General features: G+C 37.3%; 1 protein-coding gene across 1 annotated transcript; it reads left to right on the top strand.

Moving 5' to 3' along the window:
- Positions 1-3,651: 3,651 nt before the first annotated feature.
- On the top strand, positions 3,652-13,927 carry LOC140230265 (tRNA wybutosine-synthesizing protein 5-like). Its single transcript, XM_072310442.1, has 8 exons — positions 3,652-3,826; positions 5,479-5,644; positions 6,393-6,546; positions 7,691-7,882; positions 9,002-9,134; positions 10,791-10,954; positions 12,777-12,947; positions 13,734-13,927. Exons 1-8 carry the CDS (start codon positions 3,652-3,654, stop codon positions 13,878-13,880), a joined length of 1,302 nt encoding a protein of 433 aa, XP_072166543.1. The 3' UTR covers positions 13,881-13,927.
- Positions 13,928-16,402: the final 2,475 nt, after the last annotated feature.

The raw sequence follows: 16,402 nt of genomic DNA, 5'->3' as shown, positions 1-16,402 counted from the left end.
TCTTATATTTTTCTGATATCAAAAGGCTCTCTTGCTGGATGTGAATGGCTTTCTAGCTCCCTGCACCTGTAGCCAGCTGTAAACCCTTTGTGCGCTTTGTCGATTGGCATAGAAAACACAAAAGTCCCATAGCGTTGTACACATTGTCCAAAAGTCCCTGGCATGGGGTCTTTAGAATAGACTCCAACTTGTACTTCAGCGTCAATACAAGTGCCAAGAGAAGTAACTAACTTCCCGATTCATATACATACTTCGTAAACTATTGCACTATAATGTACCAGTACCATCTAGGTGAAATCACATCGACTGGAGGTTGAGATAATTGATCACAATGTATCATATTATGTATGATACATTGCTTTTACAGTTATTTCTGTATCATTCTATGTGTTTTTTCATCCATTTATCTTTCAGTTTATCTATCACAGTCATTCATGAAGTCTCTCATTTATTATAGTAATTTAAATGTGTTTGGATACTATCCATAACATCTATTTGTGTGTGTGTGTGTGTGTGTCATAAGTTGTTAATCATTTAAGGAGCTTTCACACTGGACCTGTGTAGAGTTGCATGGTATTGCATGCCTACTATGCCATAATTGACCGCTTGCTCATTATATTTGACTGAAGCAGTACTTACAGGAGTGAGAAAAAGAAGCATTTGAGTAAATCCTTGGACCCAGCCTTATAACACATACCATTGCTTGAATAGCCTCCAAAGTGTATTAAAATAATGATATTAATGATAATAATAACACAATAAAAATCCAATGTGACTTTAAAGGACAAGTTCACCTTCATATACTACGTAGATTGAGTGAATGCAGTGCATAGAATACAACATCAGTGAAAGTTTGAGAAAAATCGGACAATCCGTTCAAAAGTTATGAATTTTTAAAATTTCTGTCCAGTCACTGCTGGATGAGAAGACCACCACAGTTTTTTAATGTCAAGATATATGGAAAATATAAAAAGAATTCCAAGTAAATTCTTTTTTTGAAAAATGTTCATATTTCCTCAACTTGTTACTGACATAGAAAGGTAATTATTTGTTGAAAAAAAGTACACATTCCCTGAGCTTTTCCTTCAAAAGGTATGTACAGCAAATTTGCCTTACTTGAGAATAAAGAGCTTAATCTGTCATTAATGTATCAAATGATTGTTTAAAGGACAAGTTCACCTTCATAAACATAAGGATTGAGAAAATGCAGCAATATTAGTAGAACACATCAGTGAGAGTTTGAGGAAAATTGGACAATCAGTGCAAAAGTTATGAATTTTTAAAATTTTTGTGTTGGAACCGCTGGATGAGGAGACTACTATAGCTTGTGATGTCATATGCGTAGAACAGTATAAAGAAAATTTAAAGAAAATTCAACATATTTTCACTTTTTCGCATAATAAAAGTCAGAGCACTTGACTTTTCTCTTTATAAAGGCAGGGGGAATAATATTACTCATAACATATGTCGGTAACGAGTCAAGGGAATGTGTACTTTTTTCAAAAGATGAAATTTTGTGAAATTCTCTTTATATTTTCCTTATAAATATTGTTGTACGCATACGCATGTGACATCATACACTGCAGTAGTCTTCTCATCCAGCGGTTACTGCACAAAAACTTCAAAAATTCATAACTTTTGAACGGATTGTCCAATTTTCCTCAAACTTTCAATGATGTGTTCCACTAATATTGCTACATTCTCTCAATCCTTATGTTTATGAAGGTGAACTTGTCCTTTAATGTAAATTGCATTCATGAAAATGACATTTTTCCTTAAAATGGAAGTGTGCTTAATATCATCTCTTCGCCTAATGTCACATTTTCTTAGTATTGGTGGTGCTGAGAAATTACAAAATTAATACTCATTCTCTAATATGCATGCACATTGGAAATAAATGAGCTCCTTAGTATTAATACTGAGGTATACTACCAGTCTGGGTAATGATGAACATCCAAGTTTATCATTGTGATTGTACTCTTAAAACCTTACACTTGTTTGCTAATTAAACTCTTCTGAGCTTGAAGATTAAACTCCCTCCACTGATGCTGGCAAACAAATGAGTACCCTTTACCAAACGACCACAATGTATGTCAATATTGTGCTCTATGCACACATTCTAAGGTTGAAAAGTATAAGGTGGTAACTAACTCCACTATAATCATCCTGACAACATAGGTTTGCTAACCAAATGGCACACAATGTATCAATGTAAAAGGCAACATGATATTGACAGCCAGCATTATTAATAGCAATCAGATCCTATTTTGTAAATTAACACTGGTTGCCAAGGTGGTATGATCCAGAAAGTCACACCAAATAGAAATGCTCCGTTTTCAGTCCCGGATGGATTTATGGCCCTTTGTCGTCATTGAACGGGTATCACAGTGCAGTGTAAATAGCGACGTGCTGCCTGCATACAGCCGATTATGTTCCCAGCAACCGCTGATCCAGCAGCATCCCCCCTTGATCGGATGCCAGATGTTCATTGAGGAGCCGGGGTTCGAGAGCAAATAGGTCGTGATTTATTCCATCAATCAATACCACCGCTCTGTAAAGTTTACTTTTTTTTTTCTTTTTTTTTTTTTCCAGTGGCATTTTCTCATTCAGCTGTTGAGAGCTAATTACATACAATGGGCCAATGTCTGCACAACACGTGAACAGTGAGTGCCACATCAACCAACGGCTCAGAATTTCATACACGTAACTCTAATCCCCCAGTTTTTTGTAATGAGCTGCAAGCAAAGGATTTAAAAAGGGAGGTAAACTCTCCCTTAACACGCCTCAAGGAGATCATATATGATATATTTCTTCGCCTTTTGTCCACAGGAGGACTTCCAACAAAAGTTTGGAGGCTGTTCAAAAGGGATTTAATGCAGGTATACAGACAACCAGGACAGAGGTGAGTGACTATGGGAGGAGTTTATTTGCTTTGCAAAATTGTGCCTTTCTATGCCAGTGCATTCTGTCAGAAACAATTTCAATTTTCTGCCCACAGAAGTATTCAGCAATGTACAGAAGTATAGAGAAGTGTGTTTTTCCATCTCTGATTTTGTTTGTATTTTAACTGCTTGTTTGTATTTTTTCCTTTTTATGGGGGGGGGGAGGCTTGTGTAGTGGATGTCAGGTAAGTGAATTCCATATACTGTAAAATGAGGAACGTTTGTGTGCATTTTAATTTCACAAGAGCCATGATTCCCGAAATTAAAATGAACCTGAAAGTTCTTGTCTACACTACTGTGAACGTCAGTATTTTCGTGTGATTAATTTTTCGCCCTGAGTGGCTCAAAAACATATTATTCGCGGGTTCTTGAATTCATATTGCATGATTGTCAACCCATTTTAAATGTGCAGAGAAAATTGTGGAGATATTTTCGCGGGTTTTAGAATTTGCGCTAGCCTGAAGTAGTGCGAAATATTAAAGCGAAAATTAATGAATCGCAAAAATTTCTCCTTTTACTGAATGCCAGAGGAAATTTGCAAAAATTTCAAGCCATGATATAGACTGCCAGCTCCAATTCGCAAACATTTCATGCCGCGAATATATAATATCGTGTTTTACAGTATGAAGTTTAGCAGTGCATGTTTTCAGCAGAAAATACCCAACCAAAAACTTATTGTATGTTCCCTTTCTTGCAGATACATGTAACTATGGAAACGTTCTTAGATGTGCTGTTATTTCTAGCTGCCATTGTGTTGCTGGCAGCGGTGTCCTGTGAGGCAAAGGTCTCCTATCCAAAGAACGACAAGCTGAATGTACAATTCCCACCCGTTGTCCAGTACAGACGAGACGGCGTTATTCCCACTGGTCATCTACGGCCATTTGGTATGCTTGACCATTTACAAGTGTTACTTTTTCTTTTCTTATATTGTTATTGATCATTGTTGAGACTTCTCTTTTTATTCAAAACGGTATATGATGTATAGTCAGTTACCAATGTATTACTTTCCCAGACCAGATTCCCTCCCCAATCCCCCCCCCCCCCCCTGTAAACTTGTTTGTTATTGAAGTGATATGACCTGAAAAGTTTTGCATGAATGCTGATGAAATTTTTTAGGAAAGGTTCATTATGATAGGAATAATGGGTGATAAGTTTATGGTGGTGAATCTGTTGGCAAATCTCTTTGTGATTATCTCTGTATTAGATGTGTTTATATTTCTGTCAATCTCTTTGTTAATCTCTCAGTGAATGTCTTTGTTAATCCCTCAGTGAATCTTTTTGTTAATCTCTCTATGAATTTCTCTGTTCATCTCTTTGTCAATCTCTCTGCAAATCTCTTTGTGAATCTCTGTTAATCTCTCTCTGAATCCCTCTGTCAATTTCTCCCTGAATTTCTTTGTGAATTTCTGCTTGAATCTCTGTTTGAATCTGTGAATATGTTTGAATCTCTCTGGGAATCTTGCTGGGAATCTCTGTGAATTTCTAGCACTCTCTTGTTCTCTGTACCTTCTCTGTCCTATGGTTTTGTGTTTCTTCCATATACTCCCCTATCTCCTCTCCCTCTTCTGGGTATATTTTTCCATCTGTCTCTCTTTCTCTCTATGTGTTTGATTCTGCATCCTCATCTCTCTTTGGGTATATCTATCTTCTTTATATCTCTTTTTCTCTGCTTGTCTGTCTGTTTCTCAGTCTTTCTCTCTCTCTGTCTGTCTGTCTGTTTTGATGTTTCTGTTTCTAAGCCCATTTTCATACAATTTCTCTTTCAATGTCTCTGTGGTTTTGCTTCTCATTATTGTGTATATAATTGCCGCCTGAATTCAGGCCATACTGAACTGCTTGCAGAGCCAGTTTGTAAAATGGCATGTTAGTCTGTTCACACCTTCCATGTAAATGTCCATTGAAATATTGTCATTATCAGTTCTAATGTTACCTGGCTTACCCTGTCAAATATGCACATGTGCTGGATTCCACTGTGAATGAAATTACCAACTGCCATAGCCATAAACACAGTTTACAATCAAGCATATTGTAGGCCATACACTTCTTTTGAAAACATTTACCCCAAAAAGCTGTCTTATGCCCTTATGCTGAATCTCCTCTCATCTTGACTTTGTAAAATCGTTGTTGTTATTATTATAATTACAATTATTGTTATTATTGTTATTATTATTATTATTATTATTATTATTATTATTATTATTATTATCATTATCATTATTATTATTATTATCATTATTATTATTGTTATTATTATTATTATTATTATTATCATTATTATTATTATTGTTATTATTATTATTATTATCATTATTATTATTATCATTATTATTATTGTTATTATTATTATTATCACTATTATTATTATTATTATTATTATTATTATTATTATTATTATTATTATTATTATCATTACTATTATCATCATTATTATTATTGTTATTATTATTATCATTATTATTGTTATTATTATTATCATTATTGTCGTCATCGTCATCATCATCATCATTATTATTATCATCATTTTTATGTTCCCAAGGTTACCAAAAAAAGCCTGTAAGTAGAGTCAAGGAATACCGAGAGCCTCTCTCCCCCAAACATTTCTGGGAGGACCACGTGAGGACCCGCGAGCCCCTCGTCTATCGGAAGGCAGTCCAGGAGTCGCCCGCCATTGAAAAGTGGACGGATGAATACCTACGAGAAAAGTAAAGCACTTTCTCTGTTTTTGGGGGGATGGGGGAGGCCTCTGCCTCTGTATGGATTTCAAAATTAGTAAGGCATGACAATTTTTTTTAAATATATCTTAAAGTGATATTCTAATTGGATCTCTTGAGTAGTTCATATCTGTGTCTAGCAGAGGTAAACTTTTATGCATGATGTTAGAAGTCATTATGCTTCAACCATGTAAAATTTCATGTCCTGTGCAAAAGGGATAATGATACTTCTACAATCTTTAGTCTTCTTTAATTCTTTTAGTAGGTGATCCTTATGGTAATGTATTCTGCAGTCATGTGTTCCATTGCACTCAGCATAACCAAAAGAGGAAGTGATAATTTTTCTCATTGCTGAGGTGGGTCAACCAAAACTTATACTGAAATTTGTGCCCCATACATGGTTATAACTGACATTATTCATGCACCAGAGCAGGAGGCTCCCTGGATATAAATAAACAGAAAGGCTTTGAAAGAGACTATACAATCCTTTATGACTTGTGAATTATTTTTGCTGATGGAGACGCGTGTAACACACAAGCGTTTCTCTGATTGGTCTGCCTGACCTCCCTGATTTCAGTGTTTGTTTGTTGGCAGCACTGATATACCCTAGCATCACATTCAATAGTAAAACTTGAAACGTTTTCATCTTTGTGCAAACACTTGTAATAGTAACTTGAATGATCAAGATGCAATCTACGTCAGTGACAATATTGAGGTTTTCATATTATTTTATGTGAAGGTACGGCGACCTGGATGTCTTGGTTGAAGTAAAGAAGGAAGACCGAACAGTAAGATCGAAGCGGATGAAAATCTCCGCATTCCTCGACGGCTACAAGACAGAAGACTGGTACATCGTCACTGTTCTACCCGATGAGATGAGGCCAGACATACAGGTGAATATTGGTCCACAATCTGTTCTTACGCATATGTCGTAAAGTCTCGGCAGAGGCATCAGGTTTGGGGGTTGTCCGTCCATACGTAATCAATTTTGTGGATGACGGTGCAAGGCCCCCCCATTATTTTGAAAATGGCCATTAAAGTATTTTTTTTTTAATGAAAATTGAGGTAGATATAATGATGGTGATCATTTGGAGAAAGTTTGATCCATGGGGTCAAAGGTCAGTGGTAAACGGTCAAACGAAACTTAGTTCAATAAATGTACAGTTTATGTATATACATGTATTAGCACTCAACACATGGGTTGTGGCATCAAAACTTTAGTTTCTTGCCAATTGTTTGAAACTGTTGTCTCACTCTGTCAGGATGTTACATAGACCTATTGGAAGAATAAGGCGATACAGTAATGGGAGTCATATCAGTCACCATAGCAACACTTTTGTGTCCCATGAGCTTGGAGCATTTGGTAAATTTGCAGAGCTGCCAAGTCTCCTTGATTCTGCAGGAGTCTCCCTGAAAATGTCAAAATCTGTTCATGTCTGATTAAAGGTCCAGTTTACCTTTGGGAGCAGTGATTTCAAAAATGTTCAAGATATCACATTTGATGCATATGTGTAGGTCTGCTGTATCATAAAACATCCTACCATATGAAATATTTGCAATGAAACCTTAAATATAAGGAGATATCAGGGTTTTTCTTCATAAACCGTAACTGTATACGGTTTAGTCTGGAAACATCTTTATTATAACTATTGTTCACATTTTGTGTATTAAACAACACTTAACATCGATTATACGGATTCAAATTTTGACAGTGGTCGTTTCTATCCCTAACTCACATTTTAGAACTATTTTAAAGCACTAATGCTGGGTTTTTGTTTCATATGCAAATGGTAAATTATGCCTTTAAGAGAATACACATCCATTGTATTAAAATCTCCCTGATTTGGGAATTACTTTCGCCCATTGAAATGCATGTAACACACAAATATCTCCCTGATTGCTGTGTGGAATCTCCCGGATTTGGATGTGGGAATGTTGGCAGACCTGAAATTGCATGATGTATGTACATTGTACAAGATATATGAGACATACACTGTAAATGAACTCCTTCTTCATCTGGATTTCCTCCTGATTAAGGTGCCCAAGAGTCTACTGTGTGGCACCTTCAAGCGCTACATCCAGGAGACCAACTTCTGGATGAGCAGCGGGGGCACGGCATCCGTCATCCACTATGACGCCGACCACAACCTTCACTGCTTGCTGGCGGGCCGCAAAAACTTCATCATGATCCACCCTAAGTTTGCCAAGTACTTGGAGATGGCTGATAAGGTGAGAGATTCACCCCCTTGCAGGGATCAAAAGATTAGTGTGACCCTTTTCCAAAAAAAAAAAAAAAAAAAATGCTCTGGGTTTTATGTGACTGTACCCTATTTATATGAAGCTAAAATTATGTTCTGAAGCCTCCTGTAGCAGCCTTGAGCAGCCTTTTACAAGAAGCTCAGTATAAACGGACAAAATGTCTAAAAGGAGATCTGATCTGATCAGGTTCTGAAACCACCTATGTGAGGTGGTTTCACAGCTTCGGCTACAGTATAAATGCTACCATTTCCAAGAATTAAAAAAAAAAATTCAGTATAAACAGACACAATATGGAAAAGGGGATGTGATCCAATCAGGTTCTGAAACCACCTACACGAGGTGGTTTTCAGACCTTCGGCTGCGGTATAAACGCTACCAGTTTCGAAAAGCGGCTTTTTGGCCAATCTGGAAGTTAATCCCTGACGGTCATCTCTCACAAATGTATATAAACAAACCAGCCATCATGACTGACCGGTGCTGATAAACACAGCACAACTTGCACATTTTTATGTTCAATCATGTTTGTGGTTATATAATGCGTGGTAAAAAAAGGGCAGAATAAACAGGCAAGAGATCATTGTAAAAATTGTTTTAGAAATGGTTTGAGGAGTCTCGCGATTTTGACCGTAGTATAAATGTGGTATAAGAAATGTTCAACTCTTGTTGGAAACAAGTACCTGGTATATGTTTGAAGATGTTTATATCATTATCACAATGTGACATTTATCTGATATATTGCAAATCTGTTATGAAGATTTGAAGACATCTTCCTTCTTCATTTGAATACCAGGATCCCATAGAAGTGCTTATTTTCTTTGTGCAAAACTAGAATCTAGTTCAAGCAGAAGAAGAAGATGAGAAAGAAGTCTTAAATTAACTGATAAAAACTATCATACAATAATTTTTTTCTCACTGCTAATTTCAGTGAATTTCCTATTAATTTGTGGATGAGAGTATCTTATTTTTGTACAAATGTATTGTACAAAATGTAGTACATCCAAAGATATTCACTTGTAATTTCATTGTTTTCATAATAATATTGATAAGATTCACAAATCATCTCCAACTCATCATTCTTCCCTGCTGTAGAGCTCATTTGTCGGCTCTGGTTACTCCACCTTGGATGTGGATATGATCAACATGTTTAAGTATCCTGATGTAGCCAAGGTTCAGTGGACCTGGGCAACTCTGGATCCGGGAGACTGCATCTACCTACCAGCAGGTGAGACAACTAGTGAGGACTTAAAAAAAAGGAAGAAAAAGATGCAAATGCTGTTTGATTAGCACATTTCTGATTAAGAATTCATTGGCATGCTTTGTGTGAAATGCAGAATACAAACAAGTTTTGGGTGAAAGTAGGAATTGTGTTACAATAAGCTGTTCCTGTTGATGTTTGTGAGAGAAGGGGATGAGTGCAGTTTATTCTGTAGTTTTGATTATATTTCGGTAGTGATTCAGGAATTTTTATGGATTTTTGAGGGATTTTTAAAATCTTTTTTCAGTTAGGGTCAACGAACTTGGGAGTTCAAGCTTCACATATTTGAGGTTTGCATACGCACTCTAAAGTGCATGCTCTGCTTGCTATTGTTACGACCAAAATCACTCTGAGAATGATCGCACAAAAGAAAAAATCAACTGATGTTCAGGCGGTTTATTAACAGTGATATTGTGGGTACAGACTCGTAATCAGTTTTTACATCAGTACAATAATGATCGATAAAAACAATTATAAATCGGTAGTGAAATCACTTACAGCCAAATTTGAAAGCAAGTAATCCTTTGACAGTGTCCAGATACGATGTTTGATGCACAGATGAGTGATCCTTGACGCACCGATGAATGATTCCTCCGACGTAATTCCAGAAGCACAGGTTGCATTAATCCACAGTATAAATCCGGGGTAACAATCCAGGATATACGTCCACAGCGAAACGTGCAGAATCCAAATGTTATGATGACCACGTCCAGTTGATGCGTTGAATAATGATTCACTTTATAATGTCCAGCAAGGAATCCAGCCCGTCACAGCTTTGCCGTAATAATGTCCATTGACATTAAAATATGGAGTCTCTCTCCAATGTAGGCAAATTAATTCTCTGCAGGCAAAATGTCTCCCAGGCCTTATCTCCACAAACACAGTTTGTATAGCAGGTCAGCAGGTAACACAGGACTGACTATAACAAGTCGCTTCAGAGCCAAAAGTGACGTAACTCTCAGAGCAGAGGTGTCGGGTACTCTGCCTACCTCAGAATTTCTCCAGCTTATATACTATCCATTCACCCCTTTCTAGTACATTCTGTAATTTTCTCCAACCTGGGGCCACATACCTGAACATACTAGCAAGTCCAAATTCCAGGAAACCTGGATGACTCACTGCCTAATATGTGCATAACATCATTGCCAAAATTAACTACCAATCACATTGGGTTACAAGGGCAGTGCCTCACTCAGCCAGCACTTCCTAGAATTTTCTGGAATGGGTTAAATCATTCTAGATTGAGTGAGCTATAATGTATTTCCTTTCACATGCATACATGTACTGTAGCTACATTGTATACCATGTAGAAAATTCTCCACTGATCTGGTCAGCCTGTATGTACTATATCTATATCATATAGAATGTTCTCCATTAATCTGGTCACCCTGTGTACATACACATTAAACAACCATGCATACAGCCTTGATACATGTACATAACTACTTGTGTGTACATTTGTGACACTATTTAGATTGATGCTTATGACGGAAACAAAAGGCTTCTCTAGTGGGAAATCGGATGAATTTCAGCATGCGTGTATAATGGGTGGAAATGAGCTGCTTTAATACGTCTGCGCACTACAAGTACTTTTCTAGTTTCTAGTCTGTTTTTATCTTTAAGGCTACCTTCACCAGGTGAGAGCTCAGGGCCGAAGTATCTCTGGCACCATCCTCTTCACCTCTCAGCCGACCTTCGACGACTCGGACTGCACCAGCGAAGGCATCAACACGTATACCGCCCTCAGTGACGTCAAGGTGTTGTGGACATACAAGAAGGGCGACAAGGTAAGTACACACAAAACAGGTCGTAATAAATCTCTGCAGGATGTTCACCACCCAGCCACTCAGTCACTGAAGGCCCTGTGTGTGATTAATCAGTTTTTATTTTGCTCATATATCTCCTTGACAATCTGTCATTGAAAAATGGTTCAATGTAAAAGTATGATATTCGCTAATGTAAAATTCAAGGTTCATCCATATGGTATTAATCTATTTTGAAAACACTGTTCACATTTTCGCACCGTGTGAGATTGCTAGAGCAAAACATAAAAACTGATTTAGTCACATGTGAAATATTTTCTTTATATCGTCTTTCTGCAGTAATGTCACCAACTGTTGTAGTTTTCTCATCCAGCCATAGCAGCACTAAGACTTAAAAAAAGTGTTTTATAACTTTTGAATGGATTATCTGATTTTCCTCAAACTGCCACTGATGTGTTCTACTAGTATTGCAGCATTCATTCAGTCCACCTGTATATTTTGGGAAACTTGCCCTTTAAGGCCCAAATTCACGAAGGTGATACAAATGAAACCATGGTTTAAACCATGGACAAAAACCCTGGAGCGCCAATTGTCGCATGGAATATTTCATATCGAAATCAGTCATTTCGTCGATGAAATGATTATTTTGTAACGAAATTACAACATTTTGTAACTAACTGAACATTTCGTCCACGAAATGATAACTTCGTTAACGAAACGGTCATTTTGTCGACGAAATGACTGATTTCGTAGCAAAATATTCCGTGCGACACTTGGCGCTCCATGGTTTTTGTCCATGGTTTAAACCATGGTTTCATTTGTACCACCTTTGTGAATTCGGGCCTAAGAGTCCAAACACTTTGTCTATTAGATGGGACATTGGAAGGGGGATCCCGTGCTTGAAAGAATCAGGACTCCTGTGAGTTAAAGATCCTGTTTCAGATCTGTGAAGAGAGCATGATGCAAACCTGGGTACATGATCCATCCCCCACACATCCTGTAAATTAGGGGACAGGGATTCTGGCCTCCTATACAGGATTCTTGTGTGGAGATATAGCTCTAGGTGACTAGCAATGCTACCTTATACATCTATTCCACCAAATTTTGTTCGCTTCGGTCACTCTTCGGAAGCAAAGTTCTTTGCTTCCGGCCACCAACTGAAGTGTATCGGATCGCAGTCTGACAAATCTGACTTGTGTTGGTCTACTATCAAGGTCAGTGTCAAGACGTGTCAGGCGATGATCCAATGAGGTAAGATCGTCCGATGAGGATCACACGGGACATGTCTGTCACTGATCTTATAGTCGACCGACACAAGTTGGATTCATCAGACTGCGATCTGATACACTTCGATGGGTGGCCGGAAGCAACAAACTGCCAATGAGTGACCGATGAGAAAAATCTCTGTGGAATGGGGGTATTAGGCAAACAGTGTCACCCTTATTGTAGTACCATAAAAATGTGTTATGTTCTTGTCGGGTTTCATTCATATTTGCTTTCAAGGAAAAACTTGGCAAAATGTAGCAACCTATGATTTAGCAACCTATGATTTTTTTAAATTTTTTTTTGTGTGAAAGCTCCCTCTCATTTCCCAGTTGGATAAAGCTATGAACCTATATTTCACTTGTCCAATTATGTGCAGATTCACTTCTCTTATGAGATATGCTGTGCACTAAGATATTCACATTGGGATTGACACAATAACCTTGCTAGACATTGGATATTTTTTTAGATGTTATCACTTCTAATCCTGATACTGTTACTGTTATTACCATCATCATGATCAAGGTTTGGTATCAAGGTTTATGGAGGGGTACTTACTTTCCTCCCTCTCTCCCACCTCCAGGTGATTGAGATGGGTTTCATGAACCCCGAGACCCTGAGGGAGGGTCTGCTGGCCATACTAGGGGAGGACAACCAGCTGACCATGCAACGCTTTGACCACTTCTACCAGGACATCATAGACGAGGGGGAGGAGGACATGCCCAGAGCCTTGGAGTATCCTGTTACAGAAGAAGTGAGGAGAGAGATGATACCTCCTGTGGTCCATCTCAGGGATGATGGGGATAAAGTGGGAGTGATAAGGGGTGGGGGAGGGGAGGGGAGGGGAGGGGAGGGGAGGGGAGGGGAGGGGAGGGGAGGGGAGGGGAGGGGAGGGGGACAAGGAAATTGCTTTAATCTGTCAATCCCAGAAGCCATCATATTTCTGTTGTTTAGAGATGTATCTTTTTATCATAATTTTACCATTCGTGGTTACTGTTGAGTAAGGTTGAGTAAAATGAAGAGTTTTATTATCAAGAGCACCATCTTTTTCTAAACATATTAAAGTACCCGGTAATTCCATCATTGCGTAGAGCAAAATAATGCCTTTCCAGTAGTACTCCAATTGTTACATGACCAGAAGTGTTCTTAAAGTTATGATCAGAAATATCTAGTATATTCCTATTATTTTCTTTGTTTTTAAATTGGAAAATATAATTCCTTGTACCAAAGAGCCACTAAATTCATCAGAACTGTATTTTGTTTTGTGTGTGTTTGATTCATGCGGTAATGTTTTGGGAATGCCGTGGGAGCTTATGAGTATTCATGAATATTGATGTTTATGCCATCATAACGCTCATAAGGATTCGGTATCACCACAAAATTATTCATGTAATTGTTGTTTCCGGTAGATTTTGCTAGGTTGAAAAGTCATAATATGTTTCAAGCATTTCACAAGCATTTATGCAACAAGAATCTCACCACTCCTTAATCATCTTTTTCTTGTTTTGTTTTGTACCATTCATTTCTATCTAAATGACAGGTATTTGGCTTATTTGATCCCGAGGGCCGAGGCTACGTCACTCGCGAGGAGATTGTGGAGATGGATGTGGAAATCTTCAAGTCGTTTGCGCGCTACCTGGACTTACCGAGCGGTCCTACGGCGGACGAAATGCATGACGAGTTATAACGCAGCGAACAGCATGGCAGAGGGCTGCGTAGTACCGTCTTTCTGTATCTCAGAGTTTTAACATTGTTTAGTCATTACTTGCATTGGGTTTTTTGTACAAATAGTACCATTGATTCTCTTTCAATAGTGTTAAGTACTTCTTTTTGATGCAGCTTAATTTAACTCTTAACATACCAGACCAACTGCTACACTATTTGATTTGTGCATATTGTATGGTGCAAAATTGCTACTTGGGCAAGCTGAGAGTTAAAGAGCATGACTTTCCTTTAGGATCTCTCTATTTCAGATGACTTCAAACAGTATAGATGCTTGAAGTAGTTTGCTATATTTATTGAGGCTAGACTTGTGTTCTGTGAAGGGCTTGGGTGTTGGGAACACAGTAAAATATCAATGTTTCTAATTCATACATTTACCTGTCCACAGGGATTTGCTTTACAGGCCATCCAGTGTGTTTAATCATTACTGACTCAACTTCTCGACAGAGTTTGATTGAATATTTATGTGTGACCATATATGAAGTACTCGGATACCAAAATGGAAAGGTCTTAAGTGCCTCCCTGTGATGAATGCACTTCGGATGATTACATTCTGAAATTTAAAGCTGAAACACAAATGCTTTTCATTTCTAATTCTAATTCTATTTCTTCTTCTTTCTTTTTTTTTGGGGGGGGGGGGTGTGTTTATTCATCATGACAAAATTTCAAGTATTTCAGCATCAACATTCCATGCAACCATGTACATAATATTTATAGAGATATTTTGCTACTTAAGGTCATACAGACATGTGGCAGTGTCCTTGTGTAGCAATAATCTTATATGATCCATCACCATGCATTAAACCTTGATAAGTCACAGAGCTACAGTTTCCTGACTTTTGGTGTAAATAAACAGCTCCAGATGTAATTTTTTCCAATTTCAAATGATATGTCTCACTTTATGTGTAATAATTTAACCTACAAGGCAAACAGTATGTGAAAAGCTAACTACCAGTTGAATAAAGTTCTTTCGTGATAATCATGGGCTTTTAAATTTTAAATGTACCAATAGTCGTGTGCAGGATATAATTGGTTTGATGGGCATGTAAATATGATGGGCCGTTTGAAAACACCATGGTACTGTGTTGCCTAAAGCCAAGATGAATTCTGACTTCAATGATATCTTAGGCTTTAAAGTTTGAACAAGAGTTGGGCAAGATAAAAGAGAGAAGGCTGATAAAGTATTTTTTCATCTGATCACCTCTGGCAGAGTTCTTGGCATTGGTATCTGTCACTTTAACCCGTTGAAGACTATATCCCGAGTATACTTGCAATGGGCAGGTGTCTATGAAAATACCTGTTATAGCAACATCAGATTGTCCTCAATGGGTTAATAGGGCAGAGCGGTGATGGGGCCACGTGTAATTATTAGAAAGCTACACGTGTATCATGGTATTTATTAATTGCAATAAGCTTGCTCAGGTGTTGCCAATTTAGAGTTGTACTGACTTAAGTCAACCGAATAAAAAACAAATAATGATGCTACAAATGTATTATGTTCATAAAGAAGGAACAAAAATGTGTATGGTATTAGTGTCTACGATATCTATTAAGTACTAATTGAATTGACAAGATAGTATCTATTTTGATGTATTTTTTAAAATCTTCTTGAAAAAGGATACCTTGCCAAGCAGATCTTTCCATGTCTTCCCGTTAGAAGATATTTTCATCAGACATCTCAGTGGCATGATGCACATTAACTTACTATAGAGTGCTTTGAAGATACACATGTATATAATGTAATTCTGAATGTATGAACTTTTGTAAGCTCTCTAATGAAATATCTTTTCTTTGTCTTTCATTGTATGGTGAATTTTTCTCATTAATGTTTAGTGGGATTTTGAGATTCTTTTTTATAGTTAGACATATTTTATGAAATACCAGAATGCTTTGTGCTTCCTACTTTTTTTGTCTATAATAGATATTGCGTGCATGTATAGGCATCAAATATTTTATGATGTATTGAAATCTATGAATACGTCAACTAAGAAGCCTTACCAAGTCTAAATGTGTGACTTCATTGCATTGCTCTTTTATTATTATTATTGATATCATTATTATCATCATCTTCATCATCCTCATTATTTATAGTGTTATCACGTCCACCAAGGAAGGAGGTTACATTTTCATTGGCAATTGTTTGTACATTTTGTATGTATGTTTGTCTGTTTGCAAAATAACGCAAAAAGTTGTTAACGGATTTGAATAAACCTTGCAGGAAACGTTGATAATGACACAAGGAACAGATGATTTAATTTTTGTAGTGATCCAGGAATTTTTATGGATTTTTGAAGGATTTTGATACACTTGATACACTTCATATACATGTACATTGTGCATATTCCATTTCATGCCTTTGATGTTGCCAATATCAACGTGTTCCCGACCAGTATGCCATAGAGGTACATTATAAGTTTTTTTACAAACTTAGCCCATTGATTTTATTCTTGTTTCACTGTACCTAAAATTTGAATGGGATATGCATAG

The sequence above is a fragment of the Diadema setosum genome, chromosome 6 (assembly GCF_964275005.1).
Source record: "Diadema setosum chromosome 6, eeDiaSeto1, whole genome shotgun sequence".
NCBI classification, from domain to species: Eukaryota; Metazoa; Echinodermata; class Echinoidea; order Diadematoida; family Diadematidae; genus Diadema; species Diadema setosum.
Note: the sequence above shows the minus strand (reverse complement) of the source record. Positions and strands in the feature narration are given on the sequence as shown.